This window comes from Aulonocara sp. 'chitande type north' Nkhata Bay, linkage group LG20, assembly GCF_057382095.1.
Source record: "Aulonocara sp. 'chitande type north' Nkhata Bay isolate Kocher_YH1m ecotype deep benthic linkage group LG20, A_spYH_male_GT1.1, whole genome shotgun sequence".
NCBI lineage: Eukaryota > Metazoa > Chordata > Actinopteri > Cichliformes > Cichlidae > Aulonocara > Aulonocara sp. 'chitande type north' Nkhata Bay.
The window spans coordinates 27,414,596-27,438,762 of record NC_141363.1 but is presented as its reverse complement, the minus strand read 5'-3'; the positions used below and the strand labels follow the sequence as shown (position 1 = coordinate 27,438,762).

General features: G+C 42.0%; 1 protein-coding gene across 6 annotated transcripts in view; it reads left to right on the top strand.

Annotated features, from left to right (window-relative positions):
- The window catches only part of igsf21b (immunoglobin superfamily, member 21b), a 48,621-nt gene extending 25,068 nt beyond the window's left edge, over positions 1-23,553 (top strand). For 2 of the 6 annotated variants that reach the window (XM_086278511.1, XM_086278512.1), the window contains 9 exons: positions 13,071-13,195; positions 16,391-16,512; positions 16,612-16,730; positions 17,091-17,206; positions 18,615-19,128; positions 19,236-19,336; positions 19,480-19,672; positions 19,751-19,789; positions 20,433-23,553. In XM_086278511.1, coding sequence (XP_086134637.1) covers positions 13,071-13,195; positions 16,391-16,512; positions 16,612-16,730; positions 17,091-17,206; positions 18,615-19,128; positions 19,236-19,336; positions 19,480-19,672; positions 19,751-19,789; positions 20,433-20,512 — 1,409 coding nt within the window. In that variant the 3' untranslated portion in view covers positions 20,513-23,553. Of the gene's footprint in view, positions 1-2; positions 11,372-13,070; positions 13,196-16,390; positions 16,513-16,611; positions 16,731-17,090; positions 17,207-18,614; positions 19,129-19,235; positions 19,337-19,479; positions 19,673-19,750; positions 19,790-20,432 lie in introns of those variants that run through there. The other 4 variants (XM_086278517.1, XM_086278516.1, XM_086278518.1 and 1 more) reach the window with 3 other exon arrangements.
- The last annotated feature ends 614 nt before the right edge of the window (positions 23,554-24,167 follow it).

Here is a 24,167-nt window from a genome sequence, read left to right as displayed (position 1 = left end):
CTGGGTTCCTAGCCTCCAGGGGTCCAGAGTGGGCTGAAACTCAGCCTCTGCGGAGGCCCTGGAGCGCGTCACAGTCTCCAAACTGGCCAGCTTTTTAGGAATGATTACATTATCATTAGGTTTGACGTTCTGCTTAGAACAAACGGATGAAACACAGTTCCTTTTAGATTGATTTGACTGAGCTTGTTGTACCGGAGTAGCAAGTGACACAGGGTGCAGGGCTAGTGGCTGCTGAACAGGAGGCTGAACTGAGGGTGACTGAAACAATGGTTGGGATGACGACGGTGGTGGAATTGGAGACTGAGCTTGAGGCCGGGCGGCTAACTGAGCTTGAGGCCGGGCGGCTAACTGAGCTTGAGGCCGGGCGGCTAACTGAGCTTCCGGTTGCAGTTCAAAAGAATAAACAGTCCTGGTATTATCAGAGCTGGTGTTAATTGTCTCTGGGATATATGCCACAGTTTCAGCAGACCCTGGGTTAGCTGACATGGGTTTAACAGGTTCAGAAGAACAACAGCCCTTTGCTTTCACTGAAGTCTTAAAAATGCCAACCTGGGAGAGATCGGTTATCACGAAGGTAGGTAAGCTTTGTGAATTAGCTCCCACTGACACACCCCGAACAACCCCAGAAGAAAAAGTCTCAAAGTTCAGATTGGAGCTGTTATCCTTTTTACTCACCACAGTCGGCCGCTCTGATATCCTGGGGTCCGACTGTGGCGAGGGGCGTCGACGGCGTGAGTGCCGTTTCCCATTTGAAGGCTGGACCGACGGGCCGGGCAGGACACTCTCCGTCGGGTCAGGGAGTGAAGCATGAGTTGCAGGGTGGGTGGTAGCAGGGGGGATAAGATGAAGCTCGTTCAGAACGAAATTCTGTGTGAGCGGGTGAAGTGAGCTGAGCAACCAGGGGAGACCAGAAACTAAGCGCTGTAGCCGAACAGCTATGCCTTGGCGGAATTCTCTCCCCTCATGCTCGAGCCATAAGTTAATTAATTTGTCCACAGAGTAAACAATATCCTCCCGGAGCTCCTCGGGCGGGTTGACTGCTGCTGGGTCCATAGTGGCCGGTTCGTACTGTCACGGCTCCCGAGGCAAGCCGTGTGGAATAAATGAGGATCCAATCGCAGGCAGTCGTGGAGAAGTGAAGGTGATTCATTGAACACAAAAAGAATGTGGACAAACAGCAAAACGGGGCTCGAACTAAACTAAACTGGGAAACAACTAAACTACAGAGCACAAACCTGAATGAAAACGAGCAGTGGATACATAGACTGACACTGAGTAATACAGACGAACCGGCAACAGGCAGGAGAACACACAGGGCTTAAATACACACACCAGTAATCAGGGGATGAGAGACAGGAGGGCAACACAGCTGGGAGGAATCTGGGCTGACGGGACAGGGGAAACGTAAACTGATCACACTCACATACGACACGGACCTTCACAATAAAACAGGAAACTCAGACACATGGAACCAGACAAGACATTGAACTAAACAGACAGATTCACAAACAGATGGGGTGACACCATAGACAGACAGATACAGACGCAGACTCAGAGGCAGACCGAATATAACACAGAACTTAAACAATCATCATCTAGAAAATGATAACAAACTAAAAGCGCTGGGTCACCGACCCAGGACCATGACACTCCCTCCCATTCTACTTTTAAATACTCTAGGAACAACAAGTAGGCCTGCAGAGCGAGAGCGAAGTGCTCTAATGGGGTGATATGGTACTACAAGGTCATTAAGATAAGATGGGGCCTGATTATTTAAGACCTTGTATGTGAGGAGCAGGATTTTGAATTCAATTCTGGATTCAACAGGAAGCCAATGAAGGGAAGCCAAAACAGGAGAAATATGCTCTCTCTTTCTAGTCCCTGTCAGTACTCTTGCTGCAGCATTTTGGATTAGCTGAAGGCTTTTCAGTGAGTTTTTAGGACATCCTGATAATAATGAATTACAGTAGTCCAGCCTGGAAGTAATAAATGCATGAACTAGTTTTTCAGCGTCACTCTGAGACAGGATATTTCTAATTTTAGAGATGTTGCGCAAATGGAAGAACGCAGTCTTACATATTTGTTTAATATGTGCATTGAAGGACATGTCCTGGTCAAAAATGACTCCAAGGTTCCTCACAGCGTTACTGGAGGCCAAGGTAATGCCATCCAGAGTAAGAATATATATATTATATTATATATTTATGTATTTTATTTTATTGTTTACACTATTTAATTTGTAAAATATGTGTACACACACACACACACACACACACACACACGTAGAAAAATATTTAGTATACAAATCCAGAAATGCATATACTATTATATATTGTACATATTGTACATATTAGTTTCAGATGTAGCCATTCTTGTATTTTGCTTGTTTACGTTATTGTATTTTGCACAACTCTGTTGCTTGTGAAGCTCGCACACAAGAATTTCACTCACATGTACTGTACCAGTGTACCTGCACATGTGATGTGACAATAAAAGTGATTTGATTTGATTTGAATCTGGTTAGATACCATATTTCTAGGCTTTTCAGGGCCGAGTACAATAACCTCAGTTTTATCTGAATTAAGAAGCAGAAAGTTAGCGGCCATCCAGGTCTTTATGTCTTTAAGACATTCCTGCAGTTTAACTAATTGGTGTGTGTTATCTGGCGTCATGGACAGATAGAGCTGGGTGTCATCTGCATAGCAGTGAAAATGTATGCTATGTCTTCTAATGATACTGCCTAAGGGAAGCATGTATAATGTAAACAGAATTGGTCCTAGCACTGAACCCTGTGGAACTCCATAATTAACCTCAGTGTGTGAAGAGGACTCTCCATTTACATGCACAAATTGGAGTCTATTAGATAGATATGATACAAACCACTGCAGTGCAGTACCTGTAATACCTACAGCATGTTCTAATCGCTCTAATAGGATATTATGGTCGACAGTATCGAATGCTGCACTAAGGTCTAGCAGGACAAGCACAGAGATGAGTCCACTGTCAGAGGCCATAAGAAGATCATTTGTAACCTTCACTAAAGCTGTTTCTGTGCTGTGATGAGCTCTGAAACCTGACTGAAACTCTTCAAATAAGTCATTCCTCTGCAGATGATCTTTTAGCTGTTTGACAACTACTCTTTCAAGGATTTTTGATATGAAAGGAAGGTTGGAGATTGGCCTATAATTAGCTAAGACTGCTGGGTCTAGAGATGGCTTTTTGAGTAAAGGTTTAACTACAGCTAGCTTGAAGGCCTGTGGTACATAGCTGATTATTAGAGATAGGTTGATCATATTTAAGATCGAAGAATTAATTAATGGCAGGACTTCTTTGAGCAGTTTTGTAGGAATGGGGTCTAAAAGACACGTTGATGGTTTGGAGGAAGTAATTATTGAAGTTAACTCAGAAAGATCAATTAGAGAAAAAGAGTCTAACTTAACATCAATGGTAGTAAGAGTAGCTGTAGATAATATTACATCTGTGGGATGATTATTGGTAATTTTTTCTCTAATGATAAAAAATGTTATTTGTGAAGAAGTTCATGAAGTCATTACTAGTTAACGTTAAAGGGATTGTTGGCTCAAAAGAGCTCTGACTTTTTGTCAGCCTGGCTACAGTGCTGAAGAGAAACCTGGGGTTGTTCTTATTTTCTTCAATCAGTGATGAATAGTAAGATGTTCTGGCTTTGCGGAGGGCTTTCTTATAAAGCAGCAAACTATTTCTCCAGGCTAAATGATGATCCTCTAATAGGTCTCAAAATGCGTACTTCAAGCATGCGGTCTCTTAATGGACACAGCCATAGACATGCCACACAAGCTTGACAACATGGACACAAACAGACGTGAAACACATGACAGACTGGACAGGAAACATGACACATGATCTATGTGTCATAATCCAATCTATTTTTAAACCAAAATTGGTATTGTGAGAATGTTGGTGATACCATGCTTTAAGATGTAAATGCCTATAAAATTGACATAAAATCACTTTTCTTTGAAAACTTTTTGCTTAGTTTGTTGGAGAAAAAGCAAAATCTTGAAATCTTGTGACAATAATGGAATGCATTGTTCTGGAAGAGGCATACCTGAAGTATTTATCACAAAAACTTGTCTGGTAATATACCTGGGCTTTTCCTTCCCTGTCTTGTCTTCCTTTTGTGGTGTGCAACTGATGAGGGTGAGGGGATACTAAAATATAAGGCAAAAATATAAGTGGTAGGCAGACTAGCGATGAGAAGCGATCCGTGACCTCAACTGCATGATCATGAAATCCACTGAGTGGAGCAAGTGTGCTGGCAAAATTTGGAAGAAATGGTGGGAGAAGACATCAGAAGAAATTCTGGACAATGAGAGACCTTGGTAGGGGAATGAGAGGAACCTCAGTCAGGTAGTGACGTGCTCGCAACAGAAGCTCTGATGGTGAAGCATGCTGGGAATTTTTGACGCTCTAGGTAAAGTTGTCACGGTCCCCGTGCCTGCCCAGCCGGCCTCATAAGGCTACACTTGTGTTTTTGCTTTCTCTCTCTCTCTCCCCTACCTCTCTGCCTGGGCGGAGCTCACTGCTGGCTCCTGCCCTTGGCTTACACACCTGTTGGCGATCAGCTGATTTCCCGACTACTATTTGAGGCTGGGCCACAGATTTTCTCATCGCTGGATAATTGTGCTACTAACTTTACCTTCCCAGACCTGTGACCTCCCAGCTGTACGAACGTGTGTGAGTTGGATGTGAGGACGTGAGCGAACGTGAGAGAGAGAGCCTTCCCCTAATCCCTTGGAACCCTGGATTTTTCCCCGTCACTGTATATATTATCGCACTGGTGTGTAAATAAACGGTGCTCTGAGACGTCAACCTGTTCTGCGCTTGAGTCCCTGCTTTCAGATTGTGACAAAAGTAAAGAAAAATTGTTCATAGAGTCGTTGGGGCCATATACATTTACGAAATGTATTTTTTGTTCCATGATAATATCTTAAACAGTGATGTACCTCCCCCTATGGATCTTTGATGAGCTTTAGACTTTGAAATGGTATTGGTTTGTGTATAGGGATGGCCTATACTATACAGTGGGGCAAAAAAGTATTTAGTCAGCCACCGATTGTGCAAGTTCCCCCACCTAAAATGATGACAGAGGTCAGTAATTTGCACCAGAGGTACACTTCAACTGTGAGAGACAGAATGTGAAAAAAAAAATCCATGAATTCACATGGAAGGATTTGTAAAGAATTTATTCGTAAATCAGGGTGGAAAATAAGTATTTGGTCAATAACAAAAATACAACTCAATACTTTGTAACATAACCTTTGTTGGCAATAACAGAGGTCAAACGTTTACTATAGGTCTTTACCAGGTTTGCACACACAGTAGCTGGTATTTTGGCCCATTCCTCCATGCAGATCTTCTCGAGAGCAGTGATGTTTTGGGGCTGTCGCCGAGCAACACGGACTTTCAACTCCCGCCACAGATTTTCTATGGGGTTGAGGTCTGGAGACTGGCTAGGCCACTCCAGGACTTTCAAATGCTTCTTACGGAGCCACTCCTTTGTTGCCCGGGCGGTGTGTTTTGGATCATTGTCATGTTGGAAGACCCAGCCTCGTTTCATCTTCAAAGTTCTCACTGATGGAAGGAGGTTTTGGCTCAAAATCTCACGATACATGGCCCCATTCATTCTGTCCTTAACACGGATCAGTCGTCCTGTCCCCTTGGCAGAAAAACAGCCCCATAGCATGATGTTTCCACCCCCATGCTTCACAGTAGGTATGGTGTTCTTGGGATGCAACTCAGTATTCTTCTTCCTCCAAACACGACGAGTTGAGTTTATACCAAAAAGTTCTACTTTGGTTTCATCTGACCACATGACATTCTCCCAATCCTCTGCTGTATCATCCATGTGCTCTCTGGCAAACTTCAGACGGGCCTGCGCGTATGAAGTTGACAAGTTTCACCACAGGATTCACAACATGATTCAGCTGTAACACCGATTTACATAGAGATTCCTGGTGGATGATGCAGTGGAGGAAAATCACATCCTGGTCAGAGTTTTCATCTTTCACTTTATTCTGGATTCTCCTCAGCAGGCCAACGTTTTTTCCCGTTAAATTTGGAGATCCATCTGTGGTGACGTTAACAAGCTTACTCCAGGGAAGCTTCATGTTTTCGATGGCAGCAGACACTCGTTCAAACAAGTCCTCTCCCCGTGTTTGTCCTTTCAGAGACTCCATTGTCAAAAACTCCTCCGTTATTTCAAAGGTTTCGTTGATTCCTCGGATAAAAATGAGGAGCTGAGCAGTGTCTTTGACATCGTTGCTTTCATCCAGTGCTAAAGAATAAAAAGTGAATGACTTCGCCTTTTTGTTTAATATGCTGGTGATATCTTCATCTATTAGTTCTACACGGCGAGTCACTGTCCGCCGTGATAAACTGATTTTCTCAAATTTGTCTTTGGTCTCCGGGCACAAAATACCTGCTGTCTCTACCATACATTCTTTTAAAAACTCGCCCTCTGACAGTGGTTTGCTGGCCTTTGCTATTTTGAATGAAAGCATAAAACTGGCCTTGGTACTTGACTCTTGAATGGCAGTTTGACGGTGAAAAAAACTTTGCTGAGCCTTCAAATTAGCTGCCAACTTCTCAGCAGCAGATTCCCGTTCTTTTGTTGAGAGCTTGCTAGCATAATTTGCGTGCTTTGTGGCAAAGTGACGGCTAATATTATACTCTTTAAAAACCGCCACAGTTTCTTGGCATATCAGGCAAACAGCAGATGATCGGTGTTCAGTGAAAAAATATTTAGTTGTCCACTCCTTTTTGAACACTCGACATTCTCTGTCCACTTTCCTTTTCTTGGGTCCGCTCATCTTCATAGAGGGGCGGTAGGTCACAGGGTAAAGTGCAAACGTGGAGTAATAGCTTCACCTCAACAAAGCCAATATATCTAGAGTGCGCCATCTAGTGAGGAAACATCAGAATTGCAGGGGAAATAAAACATTAACAAGGTTAATTTATTAAATTTTTTTCAAGTTTGGCGGGCCGGATCAAAACGTTTAACGGGCCGCACGTGGCCCCCGGGCCGTAGTTCGCCCATGCCTGAACTAGAGTTATTCAATATTCCAGCGACGAGTAGCTCAGCGCCCCTGCCTTAAGAAGTGTCAGTAACCAAATGCAGAATCACTGGTGATCAGCTGCAGGTGCGTGGGCCAAGGGTGGTAGCTCAATCTGAGCTCCGCCCAGGCAGAGAGACAGGAGAGAGAGAGAGCAAGGCGAGCAAGAGAGGGGAGAGCAAAGGCAGAGCAAACAAAAACAAAAACATTTGTGGCCACACTGGGCTGGCCGGGCAGGCACAGGGACCATGACAACGTGTTCATTTAGTTGGTTGCTTTCATGAGTGTCCACCACAGCACGTCCTTTGTTTGTCCCCCGTTTCCCCAGTCATGGTCTGTGTGTCTGTCTGGTTTCTCTTGCCTTTCTGTCCCTTGCTCTCCTTGTTCTTATGCCCTTTCTCGTCCCTCCCTCTCTCGCCCCTCCCTCTGTTCCCTGGGTTTCATCAGTCTGCATCTTGGTGTGTATGTTTCACGTACTTCCTGTTTTTGTTTGAAACTAGACAAGAGTCCTGTGTGTTCCATACTCGGTTGTTCTTCCCCTGTCTCGTCAGTTGATTTTGTTCACCTGTGTTCCCCAGGTGTTTCATCTCTGCTCTGACCCCCTCTGATGTATTTACTGTCTGTGTCTCCCTCCGTCCAGTGTGGTGATCTCCCTCATCCTCTGGCTGTGTGTTCCGGCTGGTATCTCAGTTTAGGTTTCTTGGTTTATGTACATAGTCATTCAGCAATAAAGCTGTGTTTAAGTTTAATTTTCCCAATTAGTCTGCATTTTGGGTCCTATATCAAGCCTTCACTGCTACATGACAACAGACCATTGAAAAGATAAATCAAATCAATTTATTTATATAGCACTTTTCACAGGATAAAAACCACAAAGTGCTTCACAATAATATAAAACAAAAATACATAAAATACATCAATGATCAAACATACAGCACAAATTAAAAGCCAATTTAAATAAATGAGTCTTAAGCTGCTTTTTAAAAGAATAAATAAAATCAAGGCAACGCAATGATGGAGGGAGAGCATTCCACAACCTGGGGGCCACCGCTCTAAAAGATCGATCTCCTCTGGTCTTAAAACAAGTTTGTGGGACTACCAACAGCCTTTGATTAGATGATCTCAGGCTGGAAGCCAGTGTAATGAACGTAACACTGGTGTAATGTGCTCTCTTTTTCGTATCTTAGTTAAAAGCTTTGCAGCAGCATTCTGGACTAACTGGAGATGGTCAAGATTCATTTTGCTCAGACAAAGAAAAAGACTGTTACAATAATCTAAGCGAGATGAAATAAAAGCATGAATAACCATTTCTAACTCAGATTTAGACAGCAAAATTCACAGTTTGGAGATGTTTCTTAGCTGAAAAAGGCAATTCCTAATTAACTGACGAGACTGTTGTTCTAGGGACATGGCAGAATCAAAGATCACACCAAGGTACCTGAGGCTAGTTTGGAGATGTTTCTTAGCTGAAAAAGGCAATTCCTAATTAACTGACGAGACTGTTGTTCTAGGGACATGGCAGAATCAAAGATCACACCAAGGTACCTGAGGCTAGGGTGAACAGATGAGCGAGAGAACCAAGATGCTGTTTGATATCTGGTTGTCGGGGGCAATAATTAATGTTTCTGACTTCTCAGAGTTCAGCTGTAAGTAGTTGTGACCAAGCCGCTATTCAATGGAAGCTAAACATTTAATTAAACAGGACAGTTTATGGACTTCCATTGGCTTAAAAGAGCAATAGAGCTGAATATCATCAGCATAGAAGTGATAAGACACCTCAGGGAACTGCCTAATTAGAAGTCCTAGAAGTAACATGTACAAAAGAAAAAGAATAGGACCCAGAACTGAACCCTGCGGAACCCCACATGTCAGATCTTTAGAATGTGACATAAGTCTGACTGATTTGGGCTGGTTGGTGAGGAGATCAGTGATACAGGATCAGATGGTATCCTCTGTGGACTGATTTGCTCTGTAAGCAAAGTGGTAGGGGTCCAGAGAGGGCAGTAGGCAGTCTCTGATATGCTGAGACACTCGAAACACTTCATGACTGAAGATTTAGGGGGTATAGGTCTGTAGTCATTGAGGAAGTCTATTACAGGCTTTTAGGGAATGGGAATCATTATGTAGGCCTTCAGACAGGTGGTAATGGTGGCATGAGTCAGGCAGAGGTTAAACAACCTGATGAAGATCCCCTCCCAGTTGGTCCACACAGGCTTTGACCACAGCCCCATGCCATCATGGCCACAAAGCTCTCTTGGAGTTCACCACTCTCAGTTGCCTCCTTACCTCATGCTCCTAAAGGGAGAGTGCTGGGTGAGAAGGAGGGGGAGGTGAGGTGACGCTGAGCAAAGAAGTTGTTGAGCTGCTCTGCTAAGTGTGAAACTGAAGGCCTCATCCTCCTCCTGTGAGCCTCCTTAGCTTGTTTGACACCCCTCCTAGAGTTGGCTCTGGCAGTGCTGTACAGAAAACTTTCCCTCAGCTGGAAGGCAGAGTTACCAGTTCTGATCAGAGCCTGTACTTCTCTCGTGATCCAAGGTTTCCAGTTAGGAAAAACTGTTATATTCTCAACACAGCACTTAATGTAGAAAAGGACAGACTAGGTGAAGCTCTCCAGGTCCTGCTGTTCAAAGATGAATCAGTCTGTCAGATCAACACCTGTAGCTGGATGAGAGCACCATCTGGCCATGTTTTAGTGACCTGGGTGCTTGGAGGGGTTTGTTTCCTGAGGATGGTTTAAAAACAGATGAAGAGCAGAGACGAGTGGTCATATTGTCAGAGGTGGGGGAGGGGTGTCGCTTGATGTTACTGTGCACATGGTCCAGTGTCCTGTTGCCCCTGGTAGAGCACTTTGGGGAGTACAGCTTTCAAATAAATAAAGTCCTCAGCAACAACATGCCTCAGCCTTGATGTATATACAGGGAGTGCAGAATTATTAGGCAAGTTGTATTTTTGAGGAATGATTTCATTATTGAACAACAACCATGTTCTCAATGAACCCAAAAAACTAATTAATATCAAAGCTGAATGTTTTTGGAAGTAGTTTTTAGTAGAGATGGCACGATACCACTTTTTTATGTCCGATACCGATACCGATATCATAAATTTGGATATCTGCCGATACCGATATGAATCCGATAGTGTTTTTTTAATCAACAAAACTGTTTTTAAAATATCTTTCTGCATTTTGTATAAGTTCATACTCAAGTTTAAAACAACAACTACACTAAAGCTATTCTGTTATACCTGTATGCAAAAAAAAAATATTTCATAGTTCAGCAATACTGATCAATCTAATAAACTTAAACCTACACCATCCTCCCTATTCTGGTATTTTAAAGAGTACTTAGCATAAATATTAAGCAACCTAACTAATAGGGTTCCAACTCCCAGCAACAACAAAAATAAATAAATAAAAAATAGGGACCCACCCCTCATGCTCCACCTCATGATGCTTAATCGACGTAATCAACCTTAATTTGATGCAGTGTGAAAAAAAATACACAGAAATCAATTCTTTTTCAAGAAATATTAAATAGATTCAACATCTTTCTTCAACAAAATTGCAGACTGCACAGATGGTACCTTCCCAAAGGAAAAAGTACTATAGCTTACTAGGGTATATTAGACTTTACAGTTACTATATACAATAATGGACTTCTATACATTTTACATCAGATTAAAACTTTGGGTGTAAGATTCAGATAAATATTAAATAATTAAAAGCTCGACATTTTAAATGAGAATAAGAAAGAAAAGTATGTCTTTGTGCCCCCTTTTTCCTGTTAATGCCCTATCGGCCCCCCTGGCTAAACTTTCCTAGATCCGCCCCTGCACAGTTACCAGCCGTCAGCTACGTAGAAAAAGATCCTGGAGTAGAAAGTAATAATAAATAAATTCTAACAACAGCTGATCAAGCTTAAACGTGCTGCTGTTGTTTATCCACTGGTTTCCTCTTTCTGGTGCAAAGTGGGCCAAAAACAAACCAGAGACACGGACTAGCGACAGAAAAGCCGATCAGCTGATCATTAAGCAGTTTCATGATTGAAGTAGCAGCCGGAGAGCGAGAGGCAGTCGGTTAAGCTTAACGCAGGAATGCTTTACAAACATTCAGAGATGGACTTACACACTTGCTTTACTTCTCTCGGGGATAACTTTGTCGGAGATGAAATGGCGGGTTGCTAGCGAAGCTCCAAATGCTATCCAGACCACCGACAGGTCCTGCATGCCACAGCCGCTCTATCACGTGATGCATACTGCTCCGGTGCTAACGTTCTGAGGTGAGTTACGGCGTGTTGCAAGTTTTGTGAGGTGCTTTCGTGATATTTAATGGATCGGATTACATTTTTTATTTTTCTCCGATATCCGATCCAGTAATTTAGGTCAGTATCGGACCGATACCGATACGTAATATCGGATCGGTCCATCTCTAGTTTTTAGTTTGTTTTTAGTTTTAGCTATTTTAGGGGGATATCTGTGTGTGCAGGTGACTATTACTGTGCATAATTATTAGGCAACTTAACAAAAAACAAATATATACCCATTTCAATTATTTATTTTTACCAGTGAAACCAATATAACATCTGCACATTCACAAATATACATTTCTGACATTCAAAAACAAAACAAAAACCAATCAGCGACCAATATAGCCACCTTTCTTTGCAAGGACACTCAAAAGCCTGCCATCCATGGATTCTGTCAGTGTTTTGATCTGTTCACCATCAACATTGCGTGCAGCAGCAACCACAGCCTCCCAGACACTGTTCAGAGAGGTGTACTGTTTTCCCTCCTTGTAAATCTCACATTTGATGATGGACCACAGGTTCTCAATGGGGTTCAGATCAGATGAACAAGGTGGCCATGTCATTAGTTTTTCTTCTTTTATACCCTTTCTTGCCAGCCACGCTGTGGAGTACTTAGATGCGTGTGATGGAGCATTGTCCTGCATGAAAATCATGTTTTTCTTGAAGGATGCAGACTTCTTCCTGTACCACTGCTTGAAGAAGGTGTCTTCCAGAAACTGGCAGTAGGACTGGGAGTTGAGCTTGACTCCATCCTCAACCCGAAAAGGCCCCACAAGCTCATCTTTGATGATACCAGCCCAAACCAGTACTCCACCTCCACCTTGCTGGCGTCTGAGTCGGACTGGAGCTCTCTGCCCTTTACCAATCCAGCCACGGGCCCATCCATCTGGCCCATCAAGACTCACTCTCATTTCATCAGTCCATAAAACCTTAGAAAAACCAGTCTTGAGATATTTCTTGGCCCAGTCTTGACGTTTCAGCTTGTGTGTCTTGTTCAGTGGTGGTCGTCTTTCAGCCTTTCTTACCTTGGCCATGTCTCTGAGTATTGCACACCTTGTGCTTTTGGGCACTCCAGTGATGTTGCAGCTCTGAAATATGGCCAAACTGGTGGCAAGTGGCATCTTGGCAGCTGCACGCTTGACTTTTCTCAGTTCACGGGCAGTTATTTTGCGCCTTGGTTTTTCCACACGCTTCTTGCGACCCTGTTGACTATTTTGAATGAAACGCTTGATTGTTCGATGATCACGCTTCAGAAGCTTTGCAATTTTGAGACTGCTGCATCCCTCTGCAAGATATCTCACTATTTTTGACTTTTCTGAGCCTGTCAAGTCCTTCTTTTGACCCATTTTGCCAAAGGAAAGGACGTTGCCTAATAATTATGCGCACCTGATATAGGGTGTTGATGTCATTAGACCACACCCCTTCTCATTACAGAGATGCACATCACCTAATATGCTTAATTGGTAGTAGGCTTTCGAGCCTATACAGCTTGGAGCACGACAACATGCATGAAGAGGATGATGTGGACAAAATACTCATTTGCCTAATAATTCTGCACTCCCTGTACAACAGAGCAGCAGTGAATAGTATAAGAAACTACAGGACTATTGACTGTGCAGAACCTTTCTATTCACTGCAGGAGTCTTATCTTCCTCTGTTTTCTTCTTGGCAGGTTATTTAACCGTTACTAGTGAATCTCTTCCTCCTGTCGTCATTGGAGATACAGTCACACTCAAGTGCAACTTCCAAACAGATGGCAGCCTGAAAGAGATTGTGTGGTTTCGGGAAAGCGAACAGGTAAAGTTAGTTAGCTTTGAGCTGAATGATGATCTTGCGTGTGTAATGCTGCAACAAGAGTACTGAGAGGGACTAGAAAGAGAGAGCAGATTTCTCCAGTACTGGCTTCTCTTCATTGGCTCCCTGTTAAATCCAGAATCAAAATCCTTGTCATCACATTACAAGGTCTTAAATAATAAGGCCCCATCTTATCTTGAAGACCTAATAGTACCGCATCACCCCAACCAAACACTTGGCTCTCAGACTGAATCAGAGTCAAAATGACTTTTATTTCCAAGTTTGTGCGTGGATCTTGCTGTGGTGTTATGGTGAAAAGTATTTACAGTATATGTAATATATACATCACTGTATAAATATTAACAATAAATACACATAAAAGAAATATATAATACCTAGTACCTACAGTTATAGAATACAAATGATAAATTAACAAATATGTAAGATTATGAGTGAGGGGAGTGCAAAATGTAGATAGGAAATGATGTGCAAAGTCTTTATAGCCTGAGTATATTGTATTTCCGTTGTTTTTTCCTATCAGCCTACCTCTCTGACATGTCTTCCCAATGTGATGTTTGTGTAAAGTTTGGTCAGAAGGTTCCTTAGTAAGTGCGCATGCACCATTAGCGTGCTGCCTGATGTAACCTATAATTTCCTTTGGGATTAATAAAGTATTCTGATTCTGATTTACAACAAAGTGCAAACACCGGTTACACTCAGCAGAAGGGCCAGATTACACTTTTCCAAAAAACAGAGCCTGCATAGTTAAGGGGGAAAAAATTTTTTTGGGCAGATATGAAATAGACAAGATAAATTTATACCAGACTCATAGGAAGAGAAAAATATGATAATGGAAAAGCAACAGCCCATGATGTGCCAGCATGTGCCAGTGTGTTTATCTAATTTTACAGATGGATTTATTGATGTGGCTGCTATGTTAGTCTGACTTCTGAAGTGCACAGGGCTATATTTAATGCTTAGATTCAGTCAAATGATGGAAAACTGATCGGACAGTACTTCAAACTACTGATGGACAATGACCCAAAGCCAGCTGCAAAATACACCTAAGAGTTTCTCATGGCAAAGAAATGGGATATTCTTCAACCGCTGTGTTAGTCAACTAATCTCAACACAAAAACTGGAAATACATTTTTTACTTTTTTATGTTGGGGTTGGCAAATTGCACATGTCAAGGCTGATATAGGACTTTCAAATTGATACCATAGGCGTGTCTACTAAAACTCTCAGGCGATTTTGAATCTCAGTGACCTCAACTTGAAGGTTAGAGGTCAGAGGTCAAGCTTTCTGAAATGGTAAATGGTAAAATGGTAAATGGCCTGTATTTATATAGTGCTTTACTAGTCCCTAAGGACCCCAAAGCGCTTTACATATCCAGTTATCCACCCATTCACGCACACATTCACACAATGTTGTAAAGCGATAACTCGAGACGGAAATCACATAAGATTTTGAAACTGATACCATAGGTGTATCTGCTTGGAAGCTGAGGCGTGCATAAATTCATACAGTGGGGCAAAAAAGTATTTAGTCAGCCACCGATTGTGCAAGTTCCCCCACTTAAAATGATGACAGAGGTCAGTAATTTGCACCAGAGGTACACTTCAACTGTGAGAGACAGAATGTGAAAAAAAAAAAATCCATGAATCCACATGGTAGGATTTGTAAAGAATTTATTCGTAAATCGGGGTGGAAAATAAGTATTTGGTCAATAACAAAAATACAACTCAATACTTTGTAACATAACCTTTGTTGGCAATAACAGAGGTCAAACGTTTACTATAGGTCTTTACCAGGTTTGCACACACAGTAGCTGGTATTTTGGCCCATTCCTCCATGCAGATCTTCTTGAGAGCAGTGATGTTTTGGGGCTGTCGCCGAGCAACACGGACTTTCAACTCCCGCCACAGATTTTCTATGGGGTTGAGGTCTGGAGACTGGCTAGGCCACTCCAGGACTTTCAAATGCTTCTTGCTTCTACACTCCTTTGTTGCCCGGGCGGTGTGTTTTGGATCATTGTCATGTTGGAAGACCCAGCCTCATTTCATCTTCAAAGTTCTCACTGATGGAAGGAGGTTTTGGCTCAAAATCTCACGATACATGGCCCCATTCATTCTGTCCTTAACACGGATCAGTCGTCCTGTCCCCTTGGCAGAAAAACAGCCCCATAGCATGATGTTTCCACCCCCATGCTTCACAGTAGGTATGGTGTTCTTGGGATGCAACTCAGTATTCTTCTTCCTCCAAACACGACGAGTTGAGTTTATACCAAAAAGTTCTACTTTGGTTTCATCTGACCACATGACATTCTCCCAATCCTCTGCTGTATCATCCATGTGCTCTCTGGCAAACTTCAGACGGGCCTGGACATGCACTGGCTTCAGCAGCGGAACACGTCTGGCACTGCGGGATTTGATTCCCTGCCGTTGTAGTGTGTTACTGATGGTGACCTTTGTTACTTTGGTCCCAGCTCTCTGCAGGTCATTCACCAGGTCCCCCCGTGTGGTTCTGGGATCTTTGCTCACCGTTCTCATGATCATTTTGACCCCACGGGATGAGATCTTGCGTGGAGCCCCAGATCGAGGGAGATTATCAGTGGTCTTGTATGTCTTCCATTTTCTGATGATTGCTCCCACAGTTGATTTTTTCACACCAAGCTGCTTGCCTATTGTAGATTCACTCTTCCCAGTCTGGTGCAGGTCTACAATACTTTTCCTGGTGTCCTTCGAAAGCTCTTTGGTCTTGGCCATGGCGGCGTTTGGAGTCTGACTGTTTGAGGCTGTGGACAGGTGTCTTTTATACAGATGATGAGTTCAAACAGGTGCCATTCATACAGGTAACGAGTGGGGGACAGAAAAGCTTCTTACAGAAGACGTTACAGGTCTGTGAGAGCCAGAGATTTTCCATGTTTGAGGTGACCAAATACTTATTTTCCACCCTAATTTATGAATAAATTCTTTACAAATCCTACCATGTGAATTCATGGATTTTTTTTTTCACATTCTGTCTCTCACAGTTGAAGTGTACCTCTGGTGCAAATTACTGACCTCTGTCATCATTTTAAGTGGGGGAACTTGCACAATCGGTGGCTGACTAAATACTTTTTTGCCCCACTGTATCTATATGGTCCGCCTCCTCTAGTTCAATTGATTCTAATTCTAATGTACTTCTCCCTGGCAGATTATTGAAGGAGCCAGTGCCAAGCAAAAGATTTTCAGCTATAATGCCATGTACAACACTAGCTACTCCAACATGGAGGACAACCGCAAACGGGAGGACCTAGTATACCAGTCAACAGTTCGGTGAGACTAGTACACTGAAATAGTGTTTTTGTTATGCTCTATGATAATTTTCCACAGAAAATCTGAGTTGTTAATAAAAATCATTCTTTGCATGAACAGACTTCCAGAAGTTCACATGGAGGATGATGGCCTGTATGAGTGCCATGTAGGGATTTATGACAGAAATGCCAAAGACAAAGTTATTCTAGCCTCTAGCAGTATCACCCTCACTGTCATAGGTATGTATTCATACTCATGTTGTCCCATGAACATCTCTGGCTGTATCAGTGGTTCTCTCTTGGCACCATGTATATCTTTTACTAAATTCTGTAGTAATTTATGGAAGTATTGTAAAGTATTTCATTATAGCTATAGTTTGGTTATAATTTGCCATTGGTGTATATTTTACAGGAAGAATTCATTACACTGGGGTAATAAGTTGTAAAAATAGTAAAAAAAAACATTATTGTAATGTTTTGAAATTTTTGCTCTTTAAGGTCTTTGCACTCCAGTGTCAGCTCAGCTTCATTAAACACACCTTCAATGAAATGAAAGCACCTTCCTCTTTGACTGCCTTGGTCATTGTATTTTCTCTCCAGTACCTCCAAAGTCTATCTCTGTGGTGGTGGCCAACAGCCCAGCTCCATTCAGCCGCTACGAGGCTCAAAACTTCACTCTGGTTTGCATTGTTACAGGAGCAAAACCAGCTCCCATGGTGAGATGGAGAATTTTTATGTCTTTATCTCTCTTGAAAGATTTGGTATTTACATCACTGCTAAGTATGTGAGGAAGGATAACTTAATTATTGATCATCAGCCTATTTATGAATATGGAAACAACTCAAATATTTTCCTGATAGAGTTGAAAACTGTGTTCTTTCTTTCACTGCAGAATTAATTTAGTGTGCACTGCTGGATTTGGTTGGTGCTCACATAAAAAGAGCAATAACCCCTACTTGATGCACCCTACAGCAGTTGGAAATTTGGAAGCAAAAAAGCTATTTAAAACTGTGTTCTGTACCCTGGATGACCTCTTTTGAACATTGGAATTGGGAATTTATTGCATTGGGAATTAATATTGGAGAATATTATGTGGCTGTAAGCAGGAAAACTCCAACAATCAGCAGTGCAGTGACAGCTCCTTTATTTACAGTATGCTTTCGTGTTTTCCACTTATGAAGCCAACAGAATTAGAGGCAATGTCATTTTAGAAACATAATTCTGGCTACCCTCCCTCCCTCCTCCCTCTTGCCCTCAGCAGAGATAGTTTCAGCCCTATCCCAGGCAGTGACCCTGAACTAGATAAGCAGAATTAAATAGATGGATACAATTCTTGCTGAAAATGCCACTACAAAATAAAAAAGCAATAGAGCAAGAACAATGCAGACCCATCTTATAGCAAAATGCAAAAGCTCTTATGTATACTGAAAGGATGGTTAGATTTTGTTATTCACCCTGTTCCTATTTCATTTCCCCCTTCTGCACTGTAAGCCTGTTTGGATGCCTAAACCTAAATGACTAAAAACAAAGATAAATCTAAACATGTTGCCACACGGGGAACAAATCCTGTATGTAAAGTTGTCTTAGCACTACCAACCCCTGAGAAGTGTCTGCTATCAGTGAAGACAACAGGAGCAAGTGCAACTGCCAATAACCTTGATAATGTCCAAGTTGGTGTCTATATCATAGACTTGTAAAAATTACAACCTGACGATTATTTGATTTTCCTGGTTGCTGCTTAGCCGTAAAAGGCTGAGTTATTATTATCTACTGGGCGGGTGGGAAAACAGGCGGCATGGACTTCCAAATGAATTAATAGCACAGGTGCAAATACTAAAAATCTCAGTGACCTCAACTTCAAGGTCAAGGTCAAAGGTCAACTTTTCTGAAAATCACCTGGAAGATTTCAGATTTAAACCATAGATCTATGGAGGAGGAGCCTGAGGGGTAGCACTGGTGGCTGCCAGCATTTTTAAAAATTTTACAGCTGTGGATGAGACTCACATTTCTGCACTATCCTACTAACTTTAACACACACAATGGAGTTCTCCAGCTGAACTTGACTTATGATTAAATGTCTTCAAAATGCCTAGTGAGCTAAGTTTTTCTCTCTCTGCTGTTTAGGTATACTTCAAGAGAGATGGTGAGCTTATTGATGTTGTGCCAACAGCCCAGTCTTTTTCTTCAGTAGGAGTTCAAAGTAAGAGCCCAGGTCACAAAAAGAGCTGGACTATGAACCAGGCAGGGCTTTGGAGTACCCAGGTGTTGACCAGTCGAGATGTTGATGACACCAAACCCCAGAGGACCCTGCTGGAGCAAGAGGAGAAGCAGGCCAGGCTAGACCATAATGGACCTGTTGACTCTCAGGGCCAAGAAGAAGAGTCCGAACTGAATCCTGAGGAAACCACTGAGATTATCCCTGAGACAATAGTGAGCAGGGAATTTCCCCGCTGGGTTCAGACTACTGACCCTCTCTATTACTTCTATCACCGGCAGCAGGCAGCAGGCGATGGCACCATGGAGGTTAGAGCCATGCTAACCTGGAGCCTCAACCCCCAGCTTGACAATGAGGCTCTATTCAGCTGTGAGGTCAACCACCCAGCTCTATCCATGCCCATGCAAGCTGAGGTCACATTGGGTGAGTCATTCACTAACTGGCTGAGCTAACATGCAAACAGAGTTGTTTTTAAATCCAGTCACATGTGTTCAGTGTCCAGTGTGTTATTTTTACATTTTTCCTCTTAGCTGCTCCCAGAGGACCTAAGCTGTCCATGAGTCCCAGTAAAGCCAAAGTGGGAGATACAGTGCGGATCACTGTCCAGGGCTTCCAGCTGGGACCTTCTGCAGTGAGTATTCAACACAGAGACTCTAAAAATCATTGTGAAGTTTAAAAATCTGAACTTGTAGTACTTCTGTTGGATAGCTGTGACAGTTTCAATGGCATAAAATTTAAAATGCTTCTCATGCTCACACACCTGTGTGTCCACAGAGTGAAGTCTTCCCTGAGCCAATGTTCACTTGGACCAAGGTTGGTGGGGATCTGCTCGATGGCAGAGCAGTCCATAACGGAAGGGAACTCATCCTGGAGAGAGTCCCTGCTGAGCTCAATGGCTCCATGTTTCGCTGCACAGCCCAGAATCCTCTGGGCTCCACGGATACCCACACCCGCCTGATCGTGTTTGGTGAGTTGTTTGTGTAGGGATTAGTTCTGATCAGTCAATGCTTTCGGTCTTTTCAAAGCGAATCTTGTGTTTTTACAGACAACCCAAGACTGAAGAGAGGAAAAGAACATTACATTGGTACGTCAGTTTCAGTACAGCTACAACTGTGACGGTGGCAACTTTGCACGAGTCTAAAAGAAAAACAAGAAGTATAAAAAGAGAGTGACCTCAAGGTGTGGGCTTTTTGGGAGTTCCCAGCACATTTTAATAACTACACATAATCTGATTACCTCCAGGAGGTAGGGCAGGTCATCTGCTACTCAAAGGTCGGTGGCTCAGTCGCTGGCTCTTCCAGTCCACAGTGCCCTGAGTGAAGATACTGAATCCCAAATTGCAAATTCATGATAGAAAACAGTTAAAGGCATTGAATTAAGTGATGAATCAATGTGTCAAAAGTATTTACAGTACAAGGTTTATTTTTGAAACTGTTTGCAGTTTTTATTTATTTATATAGTATTTATGCACCAGGTGTGTAGTTAGAAGAAAGGACAGTGTGTTTGTCAGTGTGACACTTTGATGTATTTGTGATCATTTTCAAACTTTGGAGTTTTGCGCGCACACACACACACACACACACACACACACACACACACACACACACACACACACGTACTGGATTGATAGATAACAGGACAAACTGGCTGGTTGACAGTACAAATACCACATGCTTGGATAGGAGGTTGTTACATCAGCATTTGAATTTTGTCTTGTTTGTGTGCAGCCATCAACACAGCAGTCGGTCGGCACTCCTTCACATTATCCACCATTCTACTGCTGAGATTCACCTGTGAGCTGACGTGACCCGAAGCTCTGCTCTGCTGCTAAACACACTACCCAACTTCCTGAGGCACCATCAGTGACCATCAAGTAGTTAAACCTCCAACCAGTCCTTCTGCTTGAGCACCTAGGAGGAAGGACTCATTCTGATTCTGCATTAGACACAGAATGAAGTTTCAGAGGCAATTTACATGTAATCTTGGGAATACTTGAGATTTACCACTACCATAGGGATAATAGTAGATAGATTGTAAGTCAGCATTATCAGCTGCCGGGATTTTGATTCATAGCATCACTCCGACTGCCAGATTTATGTTATATAAACAAAAACAAAAACAAAAACCCACAACCCAGGCCAACTCAAAGACACATCAAATATTGATTAGTTAGGGCTATTATTCAAAAAGATCTGGTGAACAAGTTCTCTAGAAATCATCAAATCTGGACAGCTTTCACGTTCTTACATAAAATAGCTGATGTTTTGGGGGTCTGATTGTTCCTTCTAGTGATGGGATTTCCAGCTCTTTTTAGAGAACCGGATCTTTAGGCTCGGCTCACTAAAAAGAGCCGGCTCTTTCAGCTCCGAACCGGCTCTTCAGGTTGTTTTGTTGCTTTAATTTATTTATTTTAAACAATAATATAAAATTATGCACAAAAGGAGTTACCGTACTAATGTAAAAAAAATGTGGTTTTATTTATATATGTTTATATATAAATATATGCGGTGGCCCCTAGAGACAAAGCACGTACAAACTCCAAAAAGCACATACAAATTCCAAAACACAATCCTAGAGTTAACTGAACTTCCAAAACAGAGCTACCTAGATCACTTAAATTACACAATTGAAAGCATATGTGTATGGTTTGTGTATTTATACACAAGCACTCATATATATTCAAATAATTAAACAAAAAATGTTCATTTACCTGTTACTACCACACACCAAATGCGGTCGTTGGTACTTGCTGGCTTGTGTAGCCACTAGGTAACAAAAGCTCAACACTGCACCTAGCATTCTGGAGCACTTCTGTTGTGTTTTGTACGTGTTTTGGAGATTTACGTGCTTCAGGGTTTGTACGTGTTTTGAAGTTTGTATGTGCTCTGTCTCTAGGGGCCACCGTAAATATACTTTTATTTATTCACTCCACATAAAATGTAATAAATAAATCATATAATACAAAAACCAACTAGTCACATTTCAACTTTTAACTATTTACATTTTCAGCTTTTTCCTTTTAAACAAATTTAAAATGAAACAACATAAAACACTACAAACCACAACACAATTAAATATAAATTAAAATATGAAAACAAAAAGAACATGCATATTCTCTGTCATATGGGCCTGCATGAATAAACTTTCTGAATCCTTTATCATCCGCAACTGAAAATAGTTGTGGATGATTACTATACCTTTCTACAACACGTTCTCACTCCCAAAGCGTAACATTCTACGCTAGGTGACAAATCGTCAACATATTACGTTTTCGGGCACCCAACACATTCCTACATGATGACATCGGAAAACTGAGGACATGTGAGAACCGTTTGGACTCAATCTACACATGTTTGCTCTTTTCCTTAAAATCGCTTGGGAAAACACTATTTCATGTCATTAAAGTGCTGGTTACAGTTAGAAATAAGGTTATGGTTAGGCTTAGGGATAAGGTTATGGTTTAGGGCTGCAATACAGGGCTGGAACGTCTATTACTGCGGGAGCGTAATTCCACTGGATTTAATCCATAACCCGGCGCGTGCCATAACAACGCGGAAGGTCACCTTTCGCGTTCCTCATTGTCCTGGTTCTGTTATTTTTCAATACTTGCTTGGTTAAGATTCATATTCAAAACATCATAAATTTATTTCAGTTAGTGCAACAAAAACTGAAATAAATGACTAAAAATAAAATAAGATACTGTGCAGTGATACAGTGATTCAGACTTCCTCGAGTCTCTAAATTGGACGGCAGTTTACCAAACTAGTGAATGAATAGATTATATAGAAGATAAAGATTTATTGAACAAACTAAAACAATGTTTTTTAAACATAAATATGAATAAAAATGGACAGGAATATTATTCCAGATTAAATAAACTTTTAAAAAAAACTTTAACTTTAAATATTCTGTCAAAATCAGGCAAGTTAGAAATATGAACACATGGCCAAAAACCCCAGAAAAAATACACAAGGTTCGAGCCGCATGTAGATGGAGCTGGGGCATTGCTTCAGGAATGGAACTAATAAACTGTGTGGGCCATTCAGTGTCATACTTTCCCTTGAGTCTATCACTACACTGCAGCTCCATCTGAATCTGCACAGGTGCAGTTCAGCAAAGTCCGCTGACTTGGTTCAACATTGCTTGGCAACAGGGAAGGTAAGGCAGGTTGCACTGGTGCGTTTGTGACAGCTTCACTTGAAATGCCTTCACCACATCATACATGTCCATGAACTGACAGATTTCCTTGCTGAGCTTAAAAACTCTATTGAGAATTTTTATCCCAACTCAGCCAACGGACATCAGTATGATAAGGAATGTCGGCAAATTCTGAATCTATTTCCCACATAAAAGACTGAAATTGACGGTGATTTAAACTTTTAGCTCAGATAAAATTTACGGTTTACATTACGGAGATCATTACATGCTCCATTTTTAGGACTTTACCACACAGCCTTTCCTGGTGTGTGATGCAGTATGCTGTTAACTCACGGTACAGTTCTCCTCCTGCATCTTTACTCGCATCCTGCTGACTAGTCCGCTTTTTTCATCGCACAACACCGGCGCTCCATCTGTTGTAAGTCCAACAAGTTTGTCCCATGGTAGTTTCATGTCGGTTACACTTTGACATATGTTTTCAAAAATGTCTTTTCCTGTTGTTGTCCCATGCATCGATTTAATGTTCAATATTTCCTCTCCACGGATGAAGATGGTCAGCTGTGCAATGTCCATCATGTCTGTACTTTCATCCACAGCAAGAGAGTATGCAATAAAGCTTTTGCTTCTTTCACACAACTGTGTTCTTAAATCAGTGGCCATCTCACAAACCCGATCAGCAATCGTATTTCTCCTCAGGCTCACATTTGCCAAAATCTGCATTTTGTCTGGACACAAGACGTCGCACAGCTTCATCATGCAGCTCTTCAGAGTGGTACCGGGCTGATTTGGCTCCTCTGCTACAATAAAACTTGCTTTCACAACAGCTTCACTTTGTGATTTTGCTCTGGTGAAAAACATCTGCTGAAATGTCAGATTTTTCTTTAGCTCTTCTACTTTCTGTAGTTTCTGCTCTGCATATCCTGACGTTTTGTCTCGTAGTGCTGTCTTAAATTAAATTCCTTAATTACAGCCACATTAGCTCCACTAATAAGTAGAGATGGACTGATCCGATATTACGTATCGTATCGGTCCGATACTGACGTAAATTGCTGGATCTGATGTTGGAGAGAAATAAAAAATGTAATCGATCCATTATATATCAAAAAAGCACCTCACAAAACTTGCGACACGGCGTAACTCGGCTCATAACCGTAGCACATTGGAGCAGTGTGCTCACGTGATAGAGCGGCTGTGTGTATTTATAGCCTCTACCAAACCTGCATTTCATCCATAGCTGGACTGGCCATCGGGCATACCGGGCATTCGCCCGGTGGGCCGATGGTGAATTTTCGTTTTTATGGGCC